This window comes from Nycticebus coucang, chromosome 10, assembly GCF_027406575.1.
Source record: "Nycticebus coucang isolate mNycCou1 chromosome 10, mNycCou1.pri, whole genome shotgun sequence".
NCBI classification, from domain to species: Eukaryota; Metazoa; Chordata; class Mammalia; order Primates; family Lorisidae; genus Nycticebus; species Nycticebus coucang.
In genome coordinates, this window is record NC_069789.1 from 81076342 (window position 1) to 81090712 (window position 14371).

General features: G+C 40.1%; 1 protein-coding gene across 2 annotated transcripts in view; it reads left to right on the forward strand.

Annotated features, from left to right (window-relative positions):
• Positions 1-14371, forward strand: part of STX6 (syntaxin 6) — a 68038-nt gene that overhangs the window by 12714 nt on the left and 40953 nt on the right. For both annotated transcript variants that reach the window (XM_053607015.1, XM_053607016.1), the window contains exons 2-3: positions 9987-10156; positions 13328-13422. In XM_053607015.1, coding sequence (XP_053462990.1) covers positions 9987-10156; positions 13328-13422 — 265 coding nt within the window. The remainder of the gene's footprint in view (positions 1-9986; positions 10157-13327; positions 13423-14371) is intronic.

The following is a 14371-nucleotide window of genomic DNA, read 5'->3' on the forward strand; positions in this document are numbered from 1 at the left end:
TCTGTTTTCCAACTATCTGTGTGAGGCTGTTTTCCTATCATATACTTCAACCAGAATGTGTGTCCACAGACTGAAGGTAGAAGTAGACATGAGACTGACTGTTAAGGTAGATTAGATTTGTAAAAGTGGCTCAGCACCCGTAGCTAGTGGTTAGGGCGCCAGCCACATACATCAGGGCTGGCGGGTTCAAACCCAGCCCGGGCCCGCTAAACAACAGTGACAACTACAACAAAAAAATAGCCACACATTGTGGCAGGTGCCTGTAGTCCCAGCTACTTGGGAGGAATCGCTTAAGCCCAAGAGTTTGAGGTTGCTGTGAGCTGTGACGCCACAGCACTTTACTAAGGGTGACATAGTGAGACTCTGTCTCAAAAGATAAATAAATTAAATAAATAAATTTGCAAAAGTGTACAACAGTAGCACTGTTCTCCAATTTTTTAATTTTAGAAATTATTTTTATAGAACCATGTTAACATGTAAATTCATTTTTTTCATTGCTTTTTAAATGTCTGTCTGAATTTTTTTTTTTGACTTTTTTTTTTTTTTTATTGTTGGGGATTCATTGAGGGTACAATAAGCCAGGTTACACGGATTGTAATTGTTAGGTAAAGTCCCTCTTGCAATCATCTATTGCCCTATAAAGTGTGACACACACCAAGGCCCCACCCACCTCCCTCCTTCCCTCTTTCTGCTTCCCCCCCATAACCATAATTGTTATTAATTGTCCTCATATCAAAATTGAGTACATAGGATTCATGCTTCTCCATTCTTGTGATGCTTTACTAAGAATAATGTCTTCCACTTCCATCCAGGTGAGTACGAAGGATGTAAAGTCTCCATTTTTTTTAATGGCTGAATAGTATTAGATGGTATACATATACCACAGCTTGTTAATCCATTCCTGGGTTGGTGGGCATTTAGGCTGTTTCCACATTTTGGCGATTGTAAATTGAGCTGCAATAAACAGTCTAGTACAAGTGTCCTTATGATAAAAGGATTTTTTTCCTTCTGGGTAGATGCCCAGTAATGGGATTGCAGGATCAAATGGGAGGTCTAGCTTGAGTGCTTTGAGGTTTCTCCATACTTCCTTCCAGAAAGGTTGTACTAGTTTGCAGTCCCACCGGCAGTGTAAAAGTGTTCCCTTCTCTCCACATCCACGCCAGCATCTGCAGTTTTGAGATTTTGTGATGTGGGCTATTCTCACTGGGATTAGATGATATCTCAGGGTTGTTTTGATTTGCATTTCTCTAATATATAGAGATGATGAACATTTTTTCATGTGTTTGTTAGCCATTCATCTGTCATCTTTAGAGAAAGTTCTATTCATGTCTCTTGCCCATTGATATATGGGATTGTTGGCTTTTTTCATGTGGATTAATTTGAGTTCTCTATAGATCCTAGTTATCAAGCTTTTGTCTGATTGAAAGTATGTAAATATCCTTTCCCATTGTGTAGGTTGTCTCTTTGCTTTGGTTATTGTCTCCTTAGCTGTACAGAAGCTTTTCAGTTTAATGAAGTCCCATTTATTTATTTATTTATTTATTTATTTTTTTTTTTTGTAGAGACAGAGTCTCACTGTACGGCCCTTGGGTAGAGTGCCGTGGCGTCACACGGCTCACAGCAACCTCTAACTCTTGGGCTTATGCGATTCTCTTGCCTCAGCCTCCCGAGCAGCTGGGACTACAGGCGCCCACCACAACGCCCGGCTATTTTTTTTTTGTTGTTGCAGTTTGGCCGGGGCTGGGTTTGAACCCGCCACCCTCGGCATATGGGGCCAGCGCCCTACTCACTGAGCCACAGGCGCCGCCCCATTTATTTATTTTTGTTGTTGTTGCACTTGCCATGGCAGTCTTCTTCATGAAGTCTTTCCCCAGGCCAATATCTTCCAGTGTTTTTCCTATGCTTTCTTGGAGGATTTTTATTGTTTCATGCCTTAAATTTAAGTCCTTTATCCATCTTGAATCAATTTTTGTGAGTGGAGAAAGGTGTGGGTCCAGTTTCAGTCTTTTACATGTAGACATCCAGTTCTCCCAACACCATTTATTGAATAGGGAGTCTTTCCCCCAAGGTAGGTTCTTGTTTGGTTTATCAAAGATTAGGTGGTTGTAAGATGGTAGTTTCCTTTCTTGGTTTTCAATTCGATTCCAAGTGTCTATGTCTCTGTTTTTGTGCCGGTACCATGCTGTCTTGAGCACTATGGCTTTGTAGTACAGACTAAAATCTGGTATGCTGATGCCCCCAGCTTTATTTTTGTTACAGAGAACTGCCTTAGCTATACGGGTTTTTTTCCGGTTCCATACAAAACGCACAATCATTTTTTCCAAATCTTGAAAGTACGGTGTTGGTATTTTGATAGGAATGGCATTGAATAGGTAGATTGCTTTGGGAAGTATAGACATTTTAACAATGTTGATTCTTCCCATCCATGAGCATGGTATGCTCTTCCATTTGTTAATATCCTCTGCTATTTCCTTTCTGAGGATTTCATAGTTTTCTTTATAGAGGTCCTTCACCTCCTTCGTTAGGTATATTCCTAGGTATTTCATTTTCTTTGAAACTATGGTGAAGGGACTTGTGTCCTTAATTAGCTTCTCATCTTGACTGTTATTGGTGTACACAAAGGCTACTGACTTGTGGACATTGATTTTATATCCTGAAACATTACTGTATTTTTTGATGACTTCTAGGAGTCTTGTGGTTGAGTCTTTGGAGTTCTTTAAGTATAAGACCATGTCGTCAGCAAAGAGGGAGAGTTTGACCTCCTCTGCTCCCATTTGGATTCCCTTTATTTCCTTGTCTTGCCTAATTGTATTGGCTAGAACTTCCAGCACTACGTTGAATAGTAAAGGTGACAGAGGACAACCTTGTCTGGTTCCAGTTCTAAGAGGAAAAGCTTTCGGTTTTACTCCATTCAGTAAAATATTGGCTGTGGGTTTGTCATAGATAGCTTCAATCAGTTTTAGAAATGTGCCACCTATGCCTATACTCTTCAGTGTTCTAATTAGAAAAGGATGCTGGATTTTATCAAATGCTTTTTCTGCATCTATTGAGAGGATCATGTGATCTTTATTTTTGCCTCTGTTAATATGGTGGATAACATTTATGGACTTGTGTATGTTAAACCAGCCTTGCATCCCTGGGATGAAGCCTGCTTGATCATGATGAATGACTTTTTTGATGATAAGCTGTAATCTATTGGCTAGGATTTTGTTGAGAATTTTTGCGTCTATATTCATGAGTGAGATTGGTCTGAAATTCTCCTTTTTGTTTGGGTCTTTTCCTGGTTTTGGTATCAGGGTGATGTTTGCTTCATAGAATGTGTTGGGGAAGATTCCTTCTTCCTCAATTTTTTGGAATAATTTCTGCAGTACAGGAATAAGCTCTTCCTTGAAGGTTTGATAGAATTCTGGAGTGAAGCCATCTGGACCAGGGCATTTTTTTGGTTGGAAGATTTTTTATTGTTTCTTTGATCTCAGTGCTTGAAATTGGTCTGTTCAGGAGCTCTATTTCTTCCTGGCTGAGTCTAGGGAGAGGGTGTGATTCCAAATATTGATCCATTTCTTTCACATTGTCAAATTTCTGGGCATAGAGTTTCTGGTAGTATTCAGAGATGATCTCTTGTATCTCTGTGGGATCAGTTGTTATTTCCCCTTTATCATTTCTGATTGAGGTTACTAGAGATTTTACTTTTCTATTCCTCGTTAGTCTGGCCAATGGTTTATCTATTTTATTTATTTTTTCAAAAAACCAACTCCTTGTTTCATTAATTTTCTGAATGATTCTTTTGTTTTCAATTTCATTGATCTCTGATTTGATTTTGGATATTTCTTTTCTTCTACTGAGTTTAGGCTTAGATTGTTCTTCTTTTTCCAATTCCATTAGATCTCTTGTGAGATTGTTGATGTGCTCTCTTTCTGTTTTTCGAATGTAGGCATCTAAAGCGATGAATTTTCCTCTCAAAACTGCTTTTGCAGAATCCCACAGGTTTTGGTAGCTTGTGTCTTCATTGTTGTTATGCTCAAGGAAGTTAATGATTTCCTGTTTTATTTCTTCCTGCACCCATCTGTTATTCAACAGAAGATTGTTTAATTTCCATGCCTTTGGGTGGGGTCGAGCATTTTTGTTAGAGTTGAGTTCCACCTTTAGTGCCTTATGGTCTGAGAAGATACAAGGTAAAATTTCAATTCTTTTGATTCTGTTGATATTTGTTTTGTGTCCCTGGATATGATCAATTTTGGAGAATGTTCCATGGGGTGATGAGAAGAATGTATATTCTTTATCTTTGGGGTGGAGTGTTCTATATGCGTCTATCAAGCACAGTTGTTCTAGGGTCTCATTTAAATCTCTTATATCCTTGTTTAATTTCTGTTTAGAGGTTCTGTCCAGCTCTGTATGAGGAGTGTTAAGGTCCCCTGTTATTATAGTATTATCAGATATCATATTGCTCAGACTGAGTAAGATCTGTTTCAAGAATCTGGGAGCATTTAAATTGGGTGCATAGATATTTAGAATTGAAATGTCTTCTTGTTGTATTTTTCCCTTGACCAATATAAAGTGACCATCTTTGTCTTTTTTGACTTTAGTTGCTTTAAATCCACATGAATCTGAAAATAAGATTGCAATTCCTCTTTTCTTCTGAATTCCATTTGCTTGAAAAATTGTCTTCCAACCCTTGACTCGGAGCCTTAATTTGTCTTTTGAAGCCAGGTGTGTTTCTTGCAGACAGCAAATGGATGGCTTGTGTTTTTTAATGCAGTCAACCAATCTATGTCTCTTCAGTGGGGAATTCAAGCCATTAACATTTATTGAGATAATTGATAAGTGTGGTAGTATTCTATTCGTCTTATTTGGTGAGAGTCCATTGCTTAGTTTTATCTTTTGCATCAGTGTGGAGGTTTGGTTCAGTCCTTTAATTTCTGAGTTCTTACTTTGCTGCTGATCCATTGTGGTGGTCAGTGTGCAGAACAGGTTGAAGTATTTCCTGTAGAGCTGGTCTTGTTGTGGCGAATTTCCTCAATGTTTGTATATCCGTAAATGATTTGATTTCTCTGTCAATTTTGAAGTTTAGCTTAGCAGGGTACAGAATTCTGGGCTGGAAATTGTTCTGTTAAGTAGATTAAAGGTAGATGACCATTGTCTTCTTGCTTGGAAAGTTTCATTAGAGAAGTCTGCAGTCACTGTGATGGATTTGCCCCTGTAGGTCAACTGGCGCTTACTCCTGGCAGCTTGCAGAATCTTTTCTTTTGTCTTGACTTTGGACAGGTTCATCACAATGTGTCTTGGAGAAGCTCGGTTAGAGTTGAGGCGACCTGGGGTCCGATTGCCCTCTGAAAGCAGTGTGTCAGAATCTTTGGTGATGTTTGGGAAATTTTCTTTTATAATATTCTGTAGTATGGCTTCCATTCCTCTGGGGCATTCTTCTTCCCCTTCTGGAATTCCTATAACTCGTATGTTGGAACGCTTCATAGTCCCATAATTCTGACAGTGAACGTTCTGCTTTCTCTCTCTTCTTTTCTGCCTCTTTTACTATCTGAGTTATCTCAAGAACTTTGTCTTCTACCTCTGAAATTCTTTCTTCTGCATGGTCTAACCTGTTGCTGATACTTTCCATTGCATCTTTAAGTTCCCTAATTGACTGTTTCAGTTCCTTCAGCTCTGCTATATCCTTTTTATATTCTTCATATTGTTCATCTCTGATTTGATTCTGTTTTTTAATTTCCTTTTGGTTATTTTCCACTTTATTAGCAGTTTCCTTCATTGTTTCCATCATTTCTTTCATTGTTTTCAACATGTTATTCTAAATTCCCTTTCTGTCATTCCTAACATTTCTGTATAGGTGGAATCCTCTGCAGTAGCTACCTCATGGTCCCTTGGCGGGGTTGTTCTGGGCTGGTTCTTCATGTTGCCTGGAGTTTTCTGCTGTTTCTTCCTCATGAGTGATTTCTTTTATCTGTTTCCTTGCCCTAATTTTCCTTTCACTTCCTCTTGCTCTTTAAGTTCTCGTGCCTGTGGACTAAGGTTTACAGGACCAGAAGGGTGAGAAGGTTTAAGAGCAAAAAAGGGATGAAAGAAAGGAAGACCGAGTGATAAGAAAAAAAAAAGAAAAATAGAGAAAGGAGAGGGGGTGGGTAAAAGGAATATTGACAGAAAGAAGAGAGGCACAGAAAGAGGGAGACAGAGCAATATAGGTGTACAGTAGGGTACTTTGATACAACCTTAAAAAAAAACCAGCTTCTGGGGGTGCTCAGTTGGGTGGTTCCCTTGAGGTCAGCAGCTCTTTGCTAACCTGATCAGACACAGTACCCCACCTCCACCAAGTAGAGAGGAAAGACAAAAATGCTATAAATCAAACCAAAACAAGCAAACAGAAAACTATACGGGATAAAATTGGGTGGAAAACCAAATAATAGCGGTAGGAACACTAACAAAAATGAAGTTCTAATTATTGAAATAGGCAGCAATGGGAAATTATAATTAAACTAGAAAAATTGAGAAAGAAAAAGGGTCTGTATGGAAAAGGTTGAACTTAAAAAACAAAACAACATCAGCAATATCAAAATAAACAAAAAAAAACAACCAAACCATAAAAAAAACACAACCAAAAACAAAGCAGTATGTTTATGTTATTGAGTATTGTCTGGGCAACACGTGGTCTTCTGGGGTATGAGATGTTAATCACAGTTCTGATGCGACTGGAGGCTGCTAGTTTCTCAAACCCCAGCAGGTAGACACCCTAAATCTCTCTTCGGCCCACTTAAAAGGCACTTTGAAGTTGTTCACTGGCTGAGCAGAAGCTTTCCCAGGGAAGTGCTTGTCGCTGGAATCCCTGCTGAAGTGGCTATCCACTTACCCTGTGTGCCAAAACTGGTCTCCCTCTGCCCCCGAGGGTTAGGGCTGCAAGGCGGCTCAGACCCCGCCCTTAGGCTACTTGGTCGCTGGGTTACCAGCTCCCACCCAATTCTAGCTCTGCGACCCTGAGGGCGGAGCTTGCCGGGGCAGATCGCTCACAATGTTTGACTCAGAGCCAAACACTGTTAGCTCCGTCTGGCTCAGCGGCTCAGACTTGGGCCCTAGACGACGGCCAGATTTCTCCGCACTCCCGTTCAGGCTCTCCCCAGGGCAGTTCAGCTGAGTGCCAAGTCCAAAGACACCAAAACAGTTCACAGGTAAGGTCTTTCTGGTTTGCAGTCTCGCTGCTACTGAACCCACAGTTGCGGCGGGTTTAGGCGGATTGAACCCACGCGACCACTTGCCGGTTTTCCACTGTTTTAGTCCTCCTCTTGGGGTCCAGAAGTCTCTCGCTGACTCCCTGTATCCTCTCAGGGGTGATGATAGGCGGATCCCACCAGCCAGAGATGCCTGGAGTCCTATCTCCCCAGACTCACGGTGCCCAGATGCAAGGAAGCTGTTACTCAGCTGCCATCTTGCTCCGCCTCCGGTCTGAATTTCTAATATGGTATATAGCATTAGATATGCCCTCACATCAGTCTTAAGTTCTTTAGGCTCTTCAGTTATTTGGAAGAGTGCAAAGGAGTCCTGATACCAAAAAAGGTTATGGAATACTACTTAGAATTTATTTATTCGGGCGGCGCCTGTGGCTCAGTGAGCAGGGCGCCCGCCCCATATGCCGAGGGTGGCGGGTTCAAACCCAGCCCCGGCCAAACTGCAACAAAAAAATAGCCGGGCGTTGTGGTGGGCACCTGTAGTCCCAGCTACTTGGGAGGCTGAGGCAGGAGAATCGCCGAAGCCCAGGAGCTGGAGGTTGCTGTGAGCTGTGTGACGCCCCGGCACTCTACCGAGGGCAATAAAGTGAAACTCTGTCTCTACAAAAAAAAAAAATAAATAATTTATTTATTCTAGTATCATAATTGTGTACTGGTGGTGGAGAACATGACATGCCCTAGCCCATGTCTTCTTGGTTTGAGACTTCTAGTTCTCAAAAAGGAATTTGTATTTACTTTATAGAGCTGATAAATTTTCTCTTCTTTAAAATAAGATGACTTTACAAATATTTCTTTAACTCTGTCTTCCATTATTGTGGATGATACTTGACACTTACAAATAAACCAAGTACAGTCAGCCCTCCATATTTGGGCTCCACATTCGTGGATTCAGTCAACCAGGATTGAGAATATTCAGAAAAAAATGAAGAATGGTTGTAGCTGGACTGAACATGTACAGAGTTCTGTTTCTTTATCACTATTCCCTGCTGTTTATCATTATTCTGCCACTGTTTACAAAAGGAAATTGATACAAGGAATTATAAATAGTCTAGAGATGATTTAAAGTATACGGGAAGATGTACCTGTGGTAGATGCAAACACTGTGCCTCATTCTATAAGGAACTTGAACACTCGTGGATTTGGTATTTAGGTGGAGAGGGCTCAGCCCTTGAGGATGCTGAGGCATTACTTACCTTGCATTGTGGGTACCTGGCATTACAGGAGGATGCATACCTCTTTCTCTACCAATTCAACCAGAAACCATAAAGAATAAAGACAGAGGATTTACATCTTACTTAGTTCTTTCTGTTTTTATCTTAGAGTTTCTCATTAATACTAAAAGTCTAAGTACTGAGAGGAAAAGTAAGAGGATTTGTCTAACTCATAATAAATGAGATGTGAACAGACCTTGGTTAGATTTGTTGGCCATTTAGCTCACTGATTTGTCCAGTCTGGGCCTAGAAGCTGTACACTTTCTTTAGTACTCAACCTTTTAGCTCTCATCAGTGTGCCATAAGACCCAAGTTCACATAGTGGTGTGAGATCACTGGCAGGAGCTACCACGCCCAGCCATAAATTCCGTCTTAAGGCCATAGGCAAAAAATACTCTGATTAACTGGAACACATTTTTATGCTGTTGTTCCAGTAAAGTTGATTAAGAAATTGTAGAAGGGCTCAGTACCCATAGCACAGTGGTTATGGTGCCAGCCACCTTATACCAAGCGAGGGTGGCAGGTTCAAACCCAGCCCGGGCCAACTAAACAACTGCAACAAAAAAATAGCTGGGCGTTGTGGCGGGCGCCTGTAGTCCCAGTTACTTGGGAGGCTGAGGTAAGAGAATTGCTGTGATGCTATGGCACCCTACCGAGGGTGACATAATGAGACTCTATCTCAAAAAAAAAAAAAAAGAAAAACCCCAAGAAATTGTAGAAGGAACAGAACAGTTCTCTTGATTTGGAAACCTGGGGTTATTGGATTTGTGCATGAAAGACCAGATGATTATAAAATGATTCCTTTTTGGCTTTTATATGCAGCAGTGTTAGATTATAGCATTCAAATGGTGGGTGTTGGCCCAGTGATGCTGGGGATGGGGGGGCAGTTCTTGAAATCTTATCACTATCTAAAAGCATGCGAGATCATAGGACTTAATAGCGTAATTGTAATCTCTAAACAAGAACAATAGTACTCTGGATCTGACATTGCTTAATCCAGGAAAGTAGATATATTTAAAGCTAACAATGTTTATAAATATTCTAATGACATTTTGGGTTTAAAAATGTCTCAGATTAAAATGCTTCACCTATAAAACAGTAGCTGTGTAAGAGTAACTCTCCTCCCACCCTTCCTACTCCTCCCACTCTAAGAAAAAAAACCTGTATTAGAACTTTTTCATCTGAATGTAAATTACTATCACACCAAATAGAGCTTGTGGGAATAATGGCCTTTTAGTTAATGTGTAGGATTACTTTACTATTCCACCTGTAAGTATAGTCTGTTCAGAGAAAAATTAAATTTGTTCTTCTCAAACTTGATGTTATGACTGCTTCAATAATGGCTACTGTATTCTGAACATCAGCTGAGAGCATAATAGCCTGTGTATTTGAAGTTTTGAACTTTGATATTTATCCCTGAAGAGCCTTCTTTTATGGGAATGGTGAATGCTAGAATGGTGTGTGGTCATAAATGTTAACTTAAATCATTCAGTAACCTGTGTTCATGGTATATGTCTGTGATTTCTCTCCTTTCCCTTCACCTGCATTACAGAGAGGTACAAAAGGCAGTCAACACTGCCCAGGGATTGTTTCAGAGATGGACAGAGCTCCTTCAGGACCCCTCCACAGCTACAAGGGAGGAGATCGACTGGACCACCAACGAGCTGAGAAACAACCTCCGTAGCATAGAGTGGGATCTAGAAGACCTTGACGAAACCATCAATATCCTTTTCTGTGGTGTCTGTTCTGTTTGGGGCAAATAGAGCACTTTTTATCTAGATGTCTCTAGTATATAGATGAGACATTGCCTTTCACAGTTGATTGATGTTGCTCCTTTTTATACCATGACACATTTAAAATAATTGCCCGGTGGTAAGCTAAGGCAGAGTAGCCAAATTCTTCTATAGTGCATGGCAAATACTATAGTATCAAGGCAGCGGAGTGCAGTGCTTATAACTTTGGATCCTAGACTCAGACTGCTGGTTTCAAGTCCTGGCTCCAGCAATGTAAAGAAAACAAACAAAAATCCTGTGTTTTGTCTTTCACGCTTGACTCAATACAGTATTTCAGGCACTAGATGTGGAGGAAGGGGTTTCTTCATGTATTTCTCTAACAGATACCAGCTAGGTGTCATATAATTCAATTGTGATACTGTCTACCTAGAGATAGTGTTAGATCCCACAGGTTCAGAACTCAGTCCCACAGGTCTGCCCCCACTTTGGATGTAGTTTGCAAGCCTCAGACTAAATTGGGGTTCCCATAATCCCTTAGTTTGGCTTAATTTCCTAGAGCAGTTCACAGAACTCAGGGAAACACTTTACATTTAGCCATTTATTATAAAGGATTTTGCAAAGGATCCAGATGAACAGCCAGATGGAAGAGATGCATCGGGTGAGGCATGAGAGAAGGGGTGGAGAGCCTCCAGGCCCTCTCCAGATGCACTGCCTTCTGGGAACCTCCATATGTTCAGCCACCTGGGAGTTTCATGGAACCTGTCTTTTGTGGGTGTTTATGGAGACTTCATTATGTGGGCATGATTGACTATATCATTGGCCATTGGTGATCAGCTCAATCTTCAACCCTTATCCCCTCCCCAAAGGCCTGAGGTTGGGGTGAAGACCTAATAGTTTCAAACCTTTAATCACTCACTTGGTTCCTTGCTGGGGGAGGGAGGAGGAGTAGCAGTAGCGGTAGGACAATCTTCAATCTTAAGGCTCTTATCTAGAAGCCCCAGCTACTAGTCATATCATTAACATGCAAAAGACATTCTATCACTCTGGACATTCCAAGGGTTTTAGGAACTATATGCCAGGAATAGGGGCAGAGACCAAATACAGTAGAAGCTCCATAGTTGACCGCCTTTCTACACTGACCACCTCCTTAAGTTGACCTGATTTCCACAGACCAGACATGCACCATGTACAGATCAGTACAGTAGGCCTAGTTCCATATGTTGACCAGTTTGTTATAGTCCTTTGGGTGTCAACTTACATATTTTTTACATACAGTATCACAATCAATTACTAGCTGACTTGGACACATTGCAAAACCTCTTCGTGCTTCAATTTCCTCTTTATTAGAAATCAGGACAACAAGCATACCTAGTTCATAAGGTTATTGTTAGGGTTATACTGGTAAACAGCTTAGAGTGGTGCCTGGCACACAGTAAGCTTCTATGATAGTGTTAGCAGTCACTATTACATAGAGGTGAATATAGACCAATGTTATATATTGGTAATGAGACATCAAAGGAAATTCTTTTTGTAGACTGTCTTCCTGTTTAAGAAGTGATGTTAGCTACGATGTCACTGTTCATTGGAGAGAAATTGCACTTAGTAAAACCAGATCTATTGTGCTAATTCATGCCATCGATGTTAAGTCCACTATCTGTAAAACATAGAACTGTAAAACTGAATTATTAGCTTATTTTCAACTGGAAGTTCCCTTTAACCAAAACATTATATGGAATTACATTATTTGCGTGTTCTGAGTTCTGCTTTATTTTGTCCTAAGTGAGATTGAACATCAAGGAAATCAACTTTTATCAGTATCATTTCCATAGTTAGTATAGGTTCATATGCAGTTGATATGTGGAGTACATAATTTCTATTATAATAATCCCAGATACCTTTTAAATTATCAGAAGGCAAATGTGTTCCTTAAAATTAGTGGAATAAAATACATTGGGGGAAGGATCAAGGGCACAATCATAGGGAGGTACTTCTTCCCTTGAGATAGAAGAGAAGGGAAAAAGTTTGGGAGAGATAGAGAAATTGTGAGGTAAAGAGGACGAAAGTTTTAGTAGATATTCATCATTCATTTAGCACACATTTATTGAGTATACTGTATCAGACATTTTGTTGGTTACTGAGGTTACATTAATAGTGTGCCAGCTCTCATGGAACTTTGCATGGGGTAGAGGTAGAGAATAGGTAGTCATCAAATAATAAATATGTATTACAGTAGAACCTCTGTGAGTTGACCACTGTAACTGGTCAGCATAAGGAACTAGGCCTGCTATACTTATATGCACAAGTGGTGTGTGTCTGGTTTATGACAGGTCAGTGTAGGGAGGCAGTCAACTATGGAGGTTCTACCCTGTGTACTGAGAGAGAAGTACTGAGAGCTATGTGAGTATGTGACAGCGAACATAGGACCAGGCTAGTGGGGAGGGGATTGGAGCAGCTTCCTGAAGAAGGCTTGATTGTCCTAGATTGATCAGTAGAGTCAGGGCTCAGCGCCTGTAGCTCAGCCACCAGAGCATCAGCCATATACACCAGGGCTGGCGGGTTTGAACCTGGCCCAGGCCTGCCAACCAACAATGACAACTACAATAAGAAAATAGCTGGACATTGTGGCAGGCACCTATAGTCCCAGCTACTTGAGGGGGCTGAGGCTAGAGAATCACTTAAGCCCAAGAGTTTGGGGTTGCTGTGAGCTATTATGCAACAGCACTCTACGGAGGGCAACATAGTGAGACTCTGTCTCAAAAAAAAAAAAGTAGAATCAGCATCTTGGCATAAGGGGAAATGGTTCTTGAAATGGCAGTTGAAAACAGCTTGCAAAGTCTGTCAAAGGAAAAGTGATCAGGAGTCAGAAAAGGAAAGATACAAGTGTTGGCAAATACCAGGAAGTGTGCCCCTCAGCTTTGGTCAGACACCCATGGATTTGTAGTGAACCCAATCAACAGAGAGGGACTATTTCTTAACCTGGCAGGTCATCTCTGTCCATCGCTGTAGAGCTAGGGCAGAGAAAATTTGAGAATGATTAGTGTCAAGCTGACTAGTTTTCAGAAAGTTTAGGCCAGATTTTATTGCTTACATACAAGAGATTCTGTGGTTTAACAGGATGTTGCAAGTTAGAATTTCGATTTACCTTGACTTTTTGACCCACGCATAGTTGAAGCAAATCCTAGAAAATTCAACCTCGATGCAACTGAACTAAGTATAAGAAAAGCCTTTATAACAAGTACTCGGCAAGTTGTCAGGGTAAGGAATATGATTTTATTGTATTATCTGTATAAGAAATAGCCCAAACTTCTTAGAACTCTTTCCCTTAATTGAAAACTAATAGGTCAACTCTGAAACTATTTTTTAGTGTGAATTAAATCCTGTTTTCCCACATATAATTTTTCCGATTGAAAGAAAGGAAATCTTTCAATATTGTCAAGCTTATTAGAGCAAAAATGAAATAGTAAACTGCTAGCTTTGGGCAGGTTACATTAATGGATTAATGGAAATTACTTGTTCATACCTCTAGTTTTTGCAAACCATTTACGTTTTTTCCTTCGTTTTTTGTGTGTATTCTTATTTTTTGACAAAAGGAAGAATTACTTTTGTAGAAACCATTTGGTTTCTTGATTGATTGGTAATCCCTTTGCATTGTTGAAGAGTGACTCATTTTGGGTTTGGATGGCGGCCTTTTCCACCATCTGAATTAACTTCTGGAACTCCTGCGGTAACCCGTGTTACTGACATTTCCATATACAACTGCTTGACACCCTTTCCAGAGTTATCTAGAGTAAGCAGGCATCTATCAGAGTATAAAAAACAATCCAAGTAAACAAATGTTTAGTCCTAAATTATTTAGAATAATATCCATTATTAAAAAATCTAAGAGAAGATACTATTTGAGTAAAATCTTATGTCATTAAGATATGTTTTGTATTTTGAAACTATGTGGCTAAGCCCTTTGATTAGCATAACTAGATGTAAGAGAACCAGCTGTCTTTAACATATGTACTAGAAAGCAGCTTCCTTGAATAAAAAGACTTGGGATCATACCAGCACTAACATATGGCTTTTTAAGAGTCATCTTAAGCAGGAACCTTGGTATGTGTTTGCCAAAGGCTTGATATCATGTAATTCCTTTTGAAAATGGTAGATTATCAGTGAACTTTATATATCCTTGTTTCCTGTTTTATTCATAGATGCCTTT